The sequence below is a fragment of the Hipposideros armiger genome, unplaced genomic scaffold, assembly GCF_001890085.2.
Source record: "Hipposideros armiger isolate ML-2016 unplaced genomic scaffold, ASM189008v1 scaffold_172, whole genome shotgun sequence".
Taxonomy (NCBI): Eukaryota; Metazoa; Chordata; class Mammalia; order Chiroptera; family Hipposideridae; genus Hipposideros; species Hipposideros armiger.
Window position 1 is genome coordinate 2,794,056 of NW_017731522.1, and position 13,767 is coordinate 2,807,822.

Sequence of the window (13,767 nt, forward strand, 5' to 3'; positions counted from 1 at the left end):
CAATTTAAAAAATAAACTCTAGTCAAAGGAACATTCTTCTGGGTAATTTACAATCAGCCAGTTGGCTACTGCCACCTACTTCCTCAGTGTATAACCACACTATATAGAAAATCTGTTTCCTTTCCTTTTGTCACCAATTAGTTATTTTAAGGTTGTTAAGCAATTAAAAAAAATAAATGCCTAAAATCAAAAATCCTTGAGGCCATATGCTGGAAACCCTGACAATTTACAAGTATCTTCAAAATGTTTTAACAAGTTAAAAAAAATTTAATTTCTGCTTTCCAGAAAACAATATCATCAATGTTCACATAAGGTTCATAAAGCTAGCCAGAGGTACAAACAACTCCTAGAGGTGTCAGGGAGCAGGTATTAACTTGGCCCCTGGATCACTGCATCAGCTTAAATCCTAGAGGCACACGTTGACAATTCACAGTGCCAATGTTTTCAGAAATTGGTAGTATAGATGATAACTAAGACACACTTGAGAAACTTGAATTTTGAGTCATATTCAGCTTTCCTGCTTTAGTCTTTTCAACCAATGCTTGCTGAATTAGATTTTCATCAGAAACACATATTGCTAGTTTTTATGCAAGGCGGTATTTATTTTTATTAAACCTTACATCACATTTTAGAGATAACAGGAATGAGTCAAAGGAAAACAGATATTAAATCTACAAGATAATTATTTTATATATTGTTCATCCATGAGTGAGGTACCTCCAAATGCCTAAAGTACATCCTAGAATGAAAATTAAACAAGTTTCAAAGTCATACTGAATCTAAGGGACCTCTAAGATAACATTTCTTTATGAAAGGATCAGTAATTGGTAATCTTGATGATCATTTAAAATGATTTCTCTTCTCAGGTGCCTCCTCCACTGGCTTTCCAGAACATTCGCCAATGCCCATGGCTTCAGGAAGCATCAAAAAGCAGAGATTCCCAAATCTACAACCCCAGTGTAGTTTTCCTAGCTCCTGTGTCATATATTCCACCTTCTACTGTACAAATATAACCAAGGGTCCCTAATGACCAAATTCTAACACATGTACAACTGAAATCACAGTCTTTCTCTCTCTCTCCCCTTCACATTCTCTCTTCCTGTAACCACTGCCAGTGGGCTGACCTCCACTGTTAGGTTAGCCCCTGAAGGCTAATGGTTATCACTCTTTGTCTCTGTTACCTAGGGCCCAGCAGAGAGAACTGCACCCACTCAGTGCTCACTCCAACTTTGCTGAGCAAATGAAGATTTAAAGCCTTTTGTGTAGTCAGCAATGAAAGAAGAAAATATATGAATGAAAAAATTTCTTTCCTCTCCTATATATGAAGCTAAAAATATCATGACAATTAGCTACTAATAGTAATGACCCCTGAGAACGTGCTTGATCATCTTCCTTCCATAGCTAATTCACTTAAAACCTAGAGTGTTCAGGGCACTGGGAAAACATGATTTAGCCATTTAACTGCTATAAATAACTCTTAATTTTTTCTTATAATATTGGCGGGGGGAACATCTTCTGATGCATGGAATACTATTACTGCCTTCTGTAGAACTCTCTGCTATGTTCAGCTCCTGAGCTCTCAAACCCTGTGGTCGGCAGATTCATTCTCCTTACAGTGACCTATCGCGAACTCCCGAGGAAGCTCTGAAAAGTGAATATCCTAGATGTGTCATTTCAGTTCGTCATGTATGTATCTGTGAAGCATTCTGCTGGCCACACAGCAGTCAGGAAGATCGAAAAGTCCCTGCAGTGGCACAGATTAGGGTCCAGCAAAGAGGACTGCCAATGAGGAAGAGAAATACAGATGTGCAAAGGGGTGTGGAGAACAGAAACAGGGTCACTGAGCACACTGTGCAGCTGCCTGGAGGACAGCAGGGAGAACAATGGCTGAGTGGGCGCATGGCTGGGTGACAGCCACCCCATACACGGAGCCTCTTAATAAATAAAAACTATACTTATGGCCTCGTTCTCAAACCACAGTGGCCATTACCCAGGAATCATCCCATATTTTCCTTTCAAAAGATCACCAGCCTGGCATCTCTTTGCCAGTCTCAGTGCCCCTAATTGTCCCCTGAATCCTGAATCTTTATGGCTCCTACTGAGGGTTAGTCCCAGATGAACCTGTCCCTTTTGACCTCCTGAATCTTTTGCTTTCTAAGGGAGCCTTTCCTCCCATCTTCAAATAAGTGCTCTCTCCTCTGAATTTAAACATATATACACTTTAAAGTCTTATTGTGCTTCACTCTTCTACGGTTTGCCTTATTGTCACTCTTAAACCTCTAGAAATAGAGTCAATCAAAAGATAAAGTAAAGACAAAAAGAAAATGGACTATTTTATGGGAGCAATGCTGCCCAACTAAATTATAGGAAATGCTTTGTAACCATTCCAGAGCCTTAGGGGAACACACACACACACACACACACACACACACACACACACAGAGTAAAGAAGGAGGAAAAAACAGCCCCTAACTCTCTGACTGAGCTGAGAAACACAAACGCTTGCCCATGCAGACATGTGATGAGGCTGCACGGGCTGGACCAAGGGCAGGACTGTGATGCTCAAGACAGACGCTCCCCTAATAACTCAGAGTCCAATTGTTCTGTCTTTGATAGAAAGGGATGTAATTACTAAATTGGCATATTTTAAGCTGTTTTTAGTGAAACATCACCTGCATGCCACCTAAATACACATCTCAAATGGCCATTAGCTATGAAAGAATAACAATCAATTAAAGTAAAGTGTACTATTAATAACAAAAACAACTGACCTCTCAGGAGGACGAATAAGCACTTTCACACAACTGCATACTCAGTCCTCACACTGACCCTCTCAGTTAGGATTTCATCATCCCCATTTTACAGATGATGAAACTGACATTCAGATGGGCTGAATCACACACGTGCTGGATAGCAGTACAGGATTCAAACTCAGGTCTGCCTGAGTACATAGCCTGGGCTTCTTGCCACTATGCTGCCCTTTGTAATTCATGGGTGGGGCTGCAATGCAACGGAAAAAAACAAAGAGACTAGCATACATAAAGTGTCTGGAGGTGAAACACACTCACACACATCTCACACACATTCACACATGTAATAAACATCCTCTTTCGAAACACCAGGGAAATACTTTCTTCATCATAAACAACTGGAGGAAAAATAATATAAAACAAGAAATAGTAATCGCAAACATCAGAGACAATTAAGCAAGTTTGCAAATGTTTTCTGAAATAAGTCAGACACACTGGCCCCCAATCGCTCAGGTACCTGGTTTTTCAAAGGCCCAAGGAAGCCTAGATTTTCTGCCATCCGCTGAGCTTGGCTGTCCTTTATCCCTTCGATAATGTCAATTTGCTCCTTGTAAAAATAAATCAAATAAACAAAATTCAGATAGTCAAGTGAGAAGACTTACAGCCTCACAAGAAAATGTTTCATATTTACTTACAAATTACTAATTAAAGTGTGGCACGTTTCCAGAGATCTCTGAGTGGGGCTATTGCAGCTGCCTATAGGGTATGTTTTAATTAGCAGACCATCTATAAAAAAGCCTTTCCAAAAACTATATAATTCTTCAGGGTGGCATGTTGACAAGACAATTGGATGCCAGTTTTCACTTTTAATTACTATACAGATGGCATTGACAAATATTTAGTCGGTAAATTTTTATGACATCTTTGGAAGGCTTCCAAAGTAAGGTTTTCCTGCCTCATATTGCTGCTAGGTTTAGAGCTTGTCACATAGGTTAAATATTACCTTATGATTTACACACTCTGCTGCTGATGATAATTATGACTACCTTAGCGCTACGAAGTGCCATCCTCTCCTAGGTACTAAGCATGGCTCATAAGTGTACATGATTTCATGTATTCTCCTAACAAATGGAATAGATTAAGTCATGTTCATTTTGAAAATGGTTAGGCATTACAGGCATCCTCCACTTTCTGAAAGTTTGCTTTACACCACTTCACTTTTACCTGTGTTCTCTAACTGAAAAAAGATCCCAAGAGAAGTTTTCACTTATACTAAAAAAAAAAAAAAAGCAACTAGAGGCAATGCGCCTGCAGCCCTGAGAGTGGCCCTGGCCCTGCCACGCTCCTCCTCCGAGAGCCACACTCAGCGTCTCAGCACCAGAGCTCTGAACTGTATTTGTGAGCATCTCTGCTTTATCTTCATTTATTTTGTGCATAATTAGCAAGATGTGTCCCAAGGTAAAAGCTTCTTTGCTTTACTCTATTTCGGCTTACAAAGGGTTTCATAGGAAAACTCTACTTTTGACCAGCGGGATTAGCCTGCATTCGTAAACCAGCATGTAAAGTCTCAATGCAACTTCCAAGGCAGTTAACTTAAATACGTAACATTGGGAATAATATTTTCAAACCAAATTATCAGTACTTTACACAAAGAGGTTCAAGAAGTAAATTTCCCACTTTTTGAGGGGAAACAAAATCACTTTCCAAATGAAATAATGAGTATTTCTGGTAGACATTTTGAATGCGATTTTTTTTGGACACAAAGAGCCCAGAATTAAAAACTGGAATTATAGCTCAGAAGCCCATAGATTTTCTTTCCCACAGCTGAGGTAGCTGCAGAAGCACTTTATACGCACCACTTCATTTCATCCTCATACCGCATTTCATGACGTAGCAATTACCACCATTTTCATTTTACTGATTAAAAAAAATAAAGTTTAGAGACATTGGGAAACTGGCTGGCTAGTTAGGATGTGACCTCAGATAGCTTTGACTAGAAACTAAATCTTAATAAAAGGAAAAGATTTAAAGGCTTGAGAGAAACAAAGAATCTGGACTTTAGAAGGCTACTATTTCACATCAATAGTGTTGAGAGATACTGAGGCAGTCTCAAGTTCTCATCTGGTCTCCTTGGAGAGATTCTTCTAGATAGCACATACTGTTAAGTAGGTAAAGTTACCCTAGAGGAAATGGAAATATCACAGGCCTCTTCACTGCTTAATTCTTGGGACAGGTTGGATGGAAACAAACGAGGGTGGAAAAAAAGGCAGGAAGGAGGAAAGAGGGAGGGAGGGAAGGGAAAAGCAAACAAAAAAGCCTTGCATGGTGAACACCTTGGTTCTACCAACTTGCAACTGGATGCCCAGTACGAAAAAGAACTCTCTATCTTCATGCCTTAAATCCCAGAAAGAGATATACCGCTACCGGCCTCAGACTCCACATTAAATATTTAATAGCTTCTATAACAGCAATTGATGAACACAGCATGACCAGGCATCAAAACCTACCTTAAAAATGAGTTCTGGGCTTGACGCTGCCACCTCTTCAATGTCAACGCCCCCTTGGGGGCTGCCCACCAGGACAGGGCCATTGCAGGCCCGGTCCATCAGAATCGCGAAGTAGGTTTCTCTGGAAATGTTCAAGGCTTCAGCAACCATCACCTGCAACATTAGCAGTGAAGTCAAATTAATTCAGCATCAAACTGCTTTCCATTTCGAAATCTATACAAACTTGCTACACAAATCAAACGGCTTCATTGTCAGGCCCTTTAAACCCAGTGAGCGAGCTTCCACAGAGACTTCAGCAAGCTTCCAGAGACTCTCACGTGCACAATGCCCATTTTCACCTCCTTAATTGATCCTGTTAACTTGCTCGGTGACAGGTATCGGTTTGCCTCAAGGAACTGTCCTACTTTAATCTTTTTTTCTTCCTTGAGAAACCCTGACACCTAAGAAAAACTCCAGGGAAGCAGCTGTTATTTTAATTTGAGACACTGTCAGTACATATGAATTATCACACTGATTTTTCTCAAATTGCACTGGTGGAAAACCAAACTTGGTTGCCAAAGAAGGATTCTTTTTACAGTATGTCTGATGCCTCATAGGTTTGTATACTTCTGTCCCTTGGATCACTGTATTTTTATTTCAATTTACACTTTCTTTTAAATTACAAACATAATATTTGCTTGTTCAGAATGAACGCAAGTGACCCCAAAAGTACATATAAATAAGGCAGTGAAAGCAGCCCCCTGCTGCACATATGTGCCCCTTGGGCCTCAGTGGTCAGCATGGTCCTGAGACCATATGGAACCTTTGTGATAATGAGAAAAAGTTGCCCCTTTCTCTGCGAGGATGTGATCACATGCCAGGACCATGAGTGGACAAAAGGCAAGTGGGGTGGAAGGACGTGCTCCCCACTCACTGTCTCAGCCAGGAGTGCTCTGGCTCTGTGTACCACTGTAACAACTCTGCACAGCAACTCTAACAGGAAAACCACTATCAACTTTTGAGTCTTTTTTCTATGCATCTGCAAGCATGACAGCCAAGGGATGGTCCTGCACGTGCAAGCACATGGTGTGTCCTTGAATCCCTGCCTGTCTTCTTGTTTTTAATCTTAATACTACAACTCTGACATCTTTCCAAGATCCTCTCTCTTCATTGTGACTATATGGTACTTACATGTCAATATTTTTTAGCCATCTCCCTACATTAATGTGGGCTTCAATTTTTCTAAAATGCTACTTCAGTGATTATTTTTATACATGTATCTTTTGCTCATTTGTTTTAGTATCCTTGTAGATAAGGTACCTAAAAGTAAAATGACTAAGTTTTAGATTCTTCATATTTAAAATGTGGTAAATACTCTCAAATTGCCCAGGAGAGACAAGCTGTACCAGCTTACACTCCCAACAAGAATGGTAAAAGATGTCTTGGATGACTTTTAAAAGAAAATAAGAACATTTATATATAATCAGTACTAGAAGTGAAAATAATAAAAACGCTTACACTGCTTTTCCTAAAAGTAGTTCAATAATATGTTTCACAAGAAACATTAGATTAAATGGCATTATATGTTAGCGACCCATGCCACAAAAACACTGTCTTAAGTCACATGAAATGGTATAAATATACGATGACCTAAAAAGGTATAATGTAATGAACATAGATCTCCTTTTCTAACGTTTATGAAATTTATCACCAGTTAAAAACAAAATACCTTACAAAGGGCTTCCTATTAATTATTTTGTCACAAATGGTACCTCATGAGTATGTAAGTAATATTTCCTGACATACAGTGTTAGATTATCTAGAACCACTCTGATTTCAAGTTCACTTTGTAATACAGAGCTAGTCTAGTGAACAAGACTTAATGACTTTCACTAGTTATTCTTAGAAGCAACACAACATTATAACTTTTGAGGAATAGCATCATTCAAGAGTCCTATTCTTATTCTTCTAAAATGTTGACAGATGTGCTCTGGACTCCATCAAATTCCTATTTGTAAAGAGCAGCTGCTGTCTCAAACAGCTCCTGCTTGATAGAAATGATGTATCATTCTTTAAGAAACTATCCCCATGAAAGGATGATTATCAATAGACAACCCAAGCATTTTATATAGACTAATTTTTTTACATTATTATGTCATCCTATTACCCAGGATGTCAGATTATTTTAGAAGTTGTTACAGAGAGAATCTAAATGGGCTCCATGAACACTCATCCCATGGGAAGCTCAGTTAGATGGATTTCAAAAAAGCTTCATCTGTGGCTGACACGAAGCGTTTCATCAATGCAGCCTCTTTGTGGACCCCTCCAGTATAGAAAGCTTTTTAACTTACTTTACCTAAATTTGACCATTGAATCGGTTTTTGTTTGTTTGTTTGTCTAATATTGTGTTACTCAAATGGTGGACTCTATAGATGAGTGGCAGTGTATACACTATTTGTAACACGATCGTGGTTATAGAAGATTAAAAGTATCCTCTGGGTTTCTGAACTCACCTCATGGCAGAGCATTACCCATGACTGGCACTGGACCAGGGAGCACATGGCGAACAGCACTGTCTGCCTCCCTACCCCTATCACTGTCCCAAGGGACACACCAGTAACACATAGCCACAGATTTAGAAAAACATATCCAATGTGTTGAGATGTGTTTATGTGTTGAAGTAACCTCTCAAACAAACTTAGAAATCTAAAGCTTCTATAATCTGGGGACTTCAGACTGATGTCCAAGAGTCTGTCTGCAAGTAAAAAATGCATGTTCCTTAAAGTATAGTATAAATTGTTTTTGTTATGGAAATGTGATAATACACACTTTACACAGAAAAAGGACTGAAACAACATATGAGAATTATATCTGTGTGGTGAGAATACAAAGAACTGTTACTTTTTAATTTCTATATTTCTGTACTACTGGAATTTTTTACATATGTTAATCACTTTTGCAATCAGAAAAAAAGCTCCTTAAAAATAAATCACTCTAGTAGTTTCCTGACAATGACTCAATTTACAAGAATGCATTTATCGCCAGTATTTCAGGAACCTATCTACAAACTAATTTGAGGCCTATCTATCTACATAGGGTAAATCTTCTTTGAGTATTTTTATATGCTTTTAAAAATTATCACAAACTCTAATAAAAAAACCCATGTGTCCATAAAAAACAACGAATTCTTACAAACAAAATTAGTAATTATGTCCTCTGTTTACAAATTTTGAAGAAGTTACAGAGGTAAAGGCTCATAACCAGATTTAAAAGAGAAATAAAAGTACTGTGCCAGGCCAAACAAAACTAAAGCAAAAGGACATATCTGAGTTTTAAACATTTTTGCACCTCCCTGAGAGGCAGTGGGAAAGGGACACAACCATCACCGTTTTGTGTGTGTGCTTCCTTAGCAATTGGAAAGGCTTTGTGTTCTTAGAGTGAAGTAGCTCATGACTGCCATATTCCAATCTCCTCCAGCTCAGTGTCCTTTTTGGGAACAGGACAGACACTCTTGTGGTACACTAACAACCAGCCTCAGTATCCCCATGCACGGCACGCTGGGAGAGCTCACCATGTGTGATGTGAGCTCTCCCAGAATGCCATGACAGAGCAGACAGATGCCTCCCACCATGCTGGGCCATAATTCCCTGTTACAACGGGGCCTTCTAACCATCCGTGCCTCCCAGGGTTGGGGTGGGTGACCTGTGTAATCGCACAGGGCCCCATGCTCAGAAGGGTCACATTTTTGGTTTCTTGGATAAATGTCCTGCTGTGGCTCACTTGAAATTTGAACAAGGATCCGCATGATTTTATTTCGCACTCGGTCCTGCAAATCAGGTATCCAGTTCTGGTGCCTGGATCCGTGAGCGGGGCACGGCAAAGGTGAGCAGACCAATGGGAGAGTCAGGCTCTGGCCTCAGCTCCGTCCCTCACAAGTTCACGGCTGAGGCAGGCCACTGTGCTCTGGGCTTTATTTTCTGTGTATGTGTGTGTGTGCGCGCGCGTGTGTATGTGTGTGTGTGTCTACCTATATACATGTGGGTGCCCCAGGAGACCTCACTAATACAACAAACAACATAGTAAGGGATAGATGCCCTTAGAAAAACAACCACAACAGGTCATTCTGATATCTGGGACTGAAGGTGGGGCTGTGTGCGAGCAGAGAATATCCCACCCTGAGGATGACAGCAGTCACACCAAGCCCTTTTCAGCTTTAACAGAATGTGTCTGCATTCTGAAAGAGAAAGCTATTGCTTCACTTACTCGCCTCCGCCCACTTTTATTACATGCTGGTGATAATTAATCATATTACTATTATAGAACATTTTTATTTCTCCTCAAAGTCATTCCATATACTAAACATGAGGTTTAAAAATAAAATGGCATGTTGCCAAAGTGAATTGCTTCATTAGATTTTGTCAAAACTGAAGCATGATTTTTTTTTTAAACACGTACATAGAAAATGACCAAAAACATTCATATTACCTTGTTAACTTTCACACCTTCTTTTGGAGTTTGTTTTGTTGCTAGATTATACCCAATCATCTGTTTAGCCAGCTGTCCCACAACTTTAGGGCTAAGAGAGAGAGAGAAAAAAAAAAAGAAAGAGAGGAAAAAAAGAAAATCAACATCTATGTTGAAAATCATTTTAAAGCAAAGTCCATACTATATTTTCATGTCCCACTGCCAAGGGTACACCTTCATGCCCAGAATCCATGGGACTTTCTGCTCATACACTATGTTCCTAGCACTGTATCAGTCTTACAGAGCAAAAGAAAGAAATGGAAGGAAGGGAGGGAGGGAGGGAGGAAAGGAGAGAAGGAAAGAGGGAGATAGAGAGGGAAGATGCTTGCTTACCTCTGCTATCCTCTGCCCCCAAATAAATTAGTCATAGTAGAGACAATGCTGAAATGCATAACAGATTTAGATAAGAGTTGAATAACATAGACTTGATAGTGGGTGATTTGGGAAGCATTGGCCGATGAGGGGGATAAAGGTGAGGGTAAGAATCACAATAAATAATGAAAGGTATGTGACCTGAGAGGAGAGGAAAGTGTTCAGTGCTGGAGGCCTAGGAGCTAAGACTGAACAGGTCGGCTCAGGAAAGATACAAGAAAACGTGAACTCCATCAGACAGGAAGGAACTGATGCCACTGGTAACAGGAGCCGCTGCAGTCCTTGAATGGGGAGTGACATAATGAAAGCGGTATTTAATTTGTTGGAGGTATCATTTCCAACATTTGTAATGAATCATTGATTGTCTAGGAGAGATGGAGTGTTGAGTTTTCCACAATGACTGGAGGAAAATCCTTTCATGGGAGCAGAAGGAAAACTGGGGCATTGCCAGAGCCTACCGAGAACTTGTCTCCTCTGTTCGCTAGCTACTGCGCCGATCCCCCATCCCAGCCCTCTCTCCGTGCTCCTTTCAATAATGAGTAAGATTTCCCACAACTGCTTGGCCCACAGACAAGGAATTAAAACCTCCAGACTTACTCTTTCGTCAAATGAACGCCTCCTTTCAAACCACTACTGAAGACACCTTTTCCTCTTCCTCCAGCTAAGATCTGGGCTTTTAAAACCATTTCTTTTGCATCTGAAAAAGGAAATCCAGAGTAGGTAGTTGATTTTAAATTCTTTTTTTTTTTTAAGAACAAGGAATGTGGCAATGACATATCACTTCCAAAAGTGCTAAAAGTCTCTCAAACCCACTCTGAAAATAAAGGTAATAAAGAACTTCTAAGAACATCCATGAGCCTAAATACAAAGGCTGTTTTTTAAGCATATTCAAATCTCTCCCCCCAGTTGAATAGAACATTCCACCATCCCAAGGGAAAGCAAGGCGTGTGCTCCCTGGCTCTTCTGAGTGTCAGAAGATGCTAAATAAATCCAGGCTGTAGGTATTAGCTTCACTGTATAATGATACTCCCATGTGGCAGAGGCACCCATCTGCCAGTCAGAGATGCTAACTACCTGTCAGTCAGCGGAGAGATCAAAGGGAAGACAGGGTTACCTGGAGGAAAGGTTTAAGGACAAGATGCAAAGAGAGAATGTAAGAACTGTATTCTTGGACATGAAGTTTTCCGAGCAGTTGTTCTGTTTGTTGATAGGATTGAGCAGGGAGGAAGAAGCCGATTAAAACTAAAAGCAAGTAATAGTTTTTAAATGTTGGCAGGGTAACAAAACATCCCAGGGAAGGTGGCTCTGGAATCTTTTCTTAACACACTCGAGGAAAGCGTGAACTCTGTTCTTGACCTTGGAGACCAGAATCGTGAGTTCAGATGTCTTTATGCGCCTGGCAGAAAAGCTGGGTGTGGTGAAGCAGCCTCGTGACAGAGATGGGCCTTCAGCAAACAGCAGCATTCTGCTCCCAACCACCAAAAAGAAAAAAAAAAAGAAAAGGCAGCCCCCAAATCAAATATGTTTAATAAACCATACATCTTCGGGCCACAGCTGGCATCCTCTGTGACTCATAGTTGTCTAAAACCAAAGAACTAAGTCTGACAATCTTCTATAAGGCTCTAGTAGTTTTCTGGTTCAGCACACCAGGTTTAGAATCCGCAGACCCAGGTTTCAATCTAGTCTTATTCCCTTACTGAGCTGTGTGACATTGGGCAAGTTACTTAATACCTCTGAGTCTCAGTTGACTTGATTTTGAAATGATGATCAAGATTGTTTTAAAAATTAAATGAGATAATGCATGTGACTACTTTATCCCAAGAACCTGAAAACTAATGATTAATGAAAGACTCTTGCCATAATCAATAGTTCATTTATTATCTTTGTATATTGTAAAGATTCAAAAGGATTATTTCCACTTGAGCAGAGGTAGTTAAAAAATAAAATTGTTGGTATCTGACAACATATGTGTAAAATGAGAGGTCCGTAAGTGTTGGCTATGTCAGCTATTACTGCCGATGTTCTTGTCACTCGTAGGCAAGCAGGCAAAGGCACAAACAGAGAGAGCCATAGAGGGCTCTATCAGGAAGGCATGGGAACTACAGGAGGATCTGACACTAGGAAGGCATTGGGTAAGATAGTCAATCCAACTGACCTACTCAAGATTATTCAAGTTTGTTGTCTTCATTGGCTGCTCTTTCTGTTTCCTGTATTTGCTTATACTCAGAAAACCAGGCTCACCTTATCTCAGAAGCAAGCATAACTTTTTCTTTGTGAGCCTCTATACCCTTCAACAATTGTTCCTGCCCTGGATGTGAACCATCATAACATCAGTCAAACAGAGTCTTACGATAAATGGGTTCCCATCAAACTGAGTAGAAGACAAGCTATGATGACCACTCATTATCAGACAAAGGAACCACGTAAACAGAATTTATCTAGGCGAATGCATGTAAGACAGTAATAGGAGTGAGGACTCTGGAGTTAAACAGACCCGAGTTACAATCTCCAAGTCCGCCTGTCCCTTTCTCGAGACAGGGGCTCAGAAAAGTAAAAGTAGCAGCCCGGCTATAAAATGGTCATAATGATCTACAGTGTTAGGTAAAGTGCTTATCTCAACAGCTGGCACATTAAAAAATAGCCAAAATATGATAGCTATCATCATTATAATTAGCCAAAATAGTGGTAGACAGGAAGGTATTTCCTATATCTCTTTTTAAGACATCAAGTGGAAAAAACGCTTTTTGCTGTCTACTCAAATTTCTACCCGTGATCTCTTCAAATTCTTTTAAAAGGATAGCCAGCATTCCATTGCCACTAGCATTCTCCTTATACTCGCCATCCGGAAGAAAGAGATGCTTTCCTCTCCGAGCTTTCTAGCCGCAAAACTTGAAAGCCAGATGGAATACCTAATTGGGCACTGTTAATTGGCTCTACGCAGGCTTGATTAGATCATCTTCAGGCACTAACCATCAAGAAAAACAGCTGTAGCCTCAGTGAAGCATTGCCAATTACGTGTGTCACTATTTGGGTACGTGTCATGTCAATGGACTCCATGTCACCTATCCGGTAGTCTAACCAACCACTTCCAACACTGTGAAGCCATATATTCGGTCAGGCCAATAGAAAAAGGGAAAGGAAACAATCCATGTACAAAAAGAAGTTCACTATAGTCATCTCTTCTGATCTAATCTCCAGTGCTTCATCAGTACACCAGGTTAACAGCTCAAAGGCAATCAAGTGTTTCTCATCTTGAAGGAAATTCACATGAAGCAATTTAATTCATTTTGTTATTTTACTCAAGGTACTGAAAATTAAGTAAAGTGACCAAATCCTACTGAACAGTAATTAGTCTTTTCATTCAGTATTTACCAAGTTGATTCACACTTATTTAAAGATCTGATTTCTCCAAAAACTCATTTGGGGGGCTTTTTTTATTTTAACGTTACCTCCTTATTCCCAAACAGAATTACAAAAGAATACCACATATACAACACTCAACTTTTGTCTGAATACATAAGATGGCTTAACCATACTTTAAGATAATAAACTAAAAAGAGATGGAAAGAAAAAAAAACAACTTAGTGTAATATGTTTTGTATGGAAATAGGTTATTCCTACCTATACATCGATAA

At 39.8% G+C, this 13,767-nt stretch overlaps 1 protein-coding gene across 2 annotated transcripts in view; it reads right to left on the reverse strand.

Annotated features, from left to right (window-relative positions):
* Positions 1 to 13,767, reverse strand: part of SUCLG2 (succinate-CoA ligase GDP-forming subunit beta) — a 311,276-nt gene that overhangs the window by 174,664 nt on the left and 122,845 nt on the right. For both annotated transcript variants that reach the window (XM_019652060.1, XM_019652062.1), the window contains exons 3-6: positions 10,730 to 10,829; positions 9,722 to 9,812; positions 5,258 to 5,410; positions 3,268 to 3,357 (exon numbers count right to left, since the gene is read on the reverse strand). In XM_019652060.1, coding sequence (XP_019507605.1) covers positions 3,268 to 3,357; positions 5,258 to 5,410; positions 9,722 to 9,812; positions 10,730 to 10,829 — 434 coding nt within the window. The remainder of the gene's footprint in view (positions 1 to 3,267; positions 3,358 to 5,257; positions 5,411 to 9,721; positions 9,813 to 10,729; positions 10,830 to 13,767) is intronic.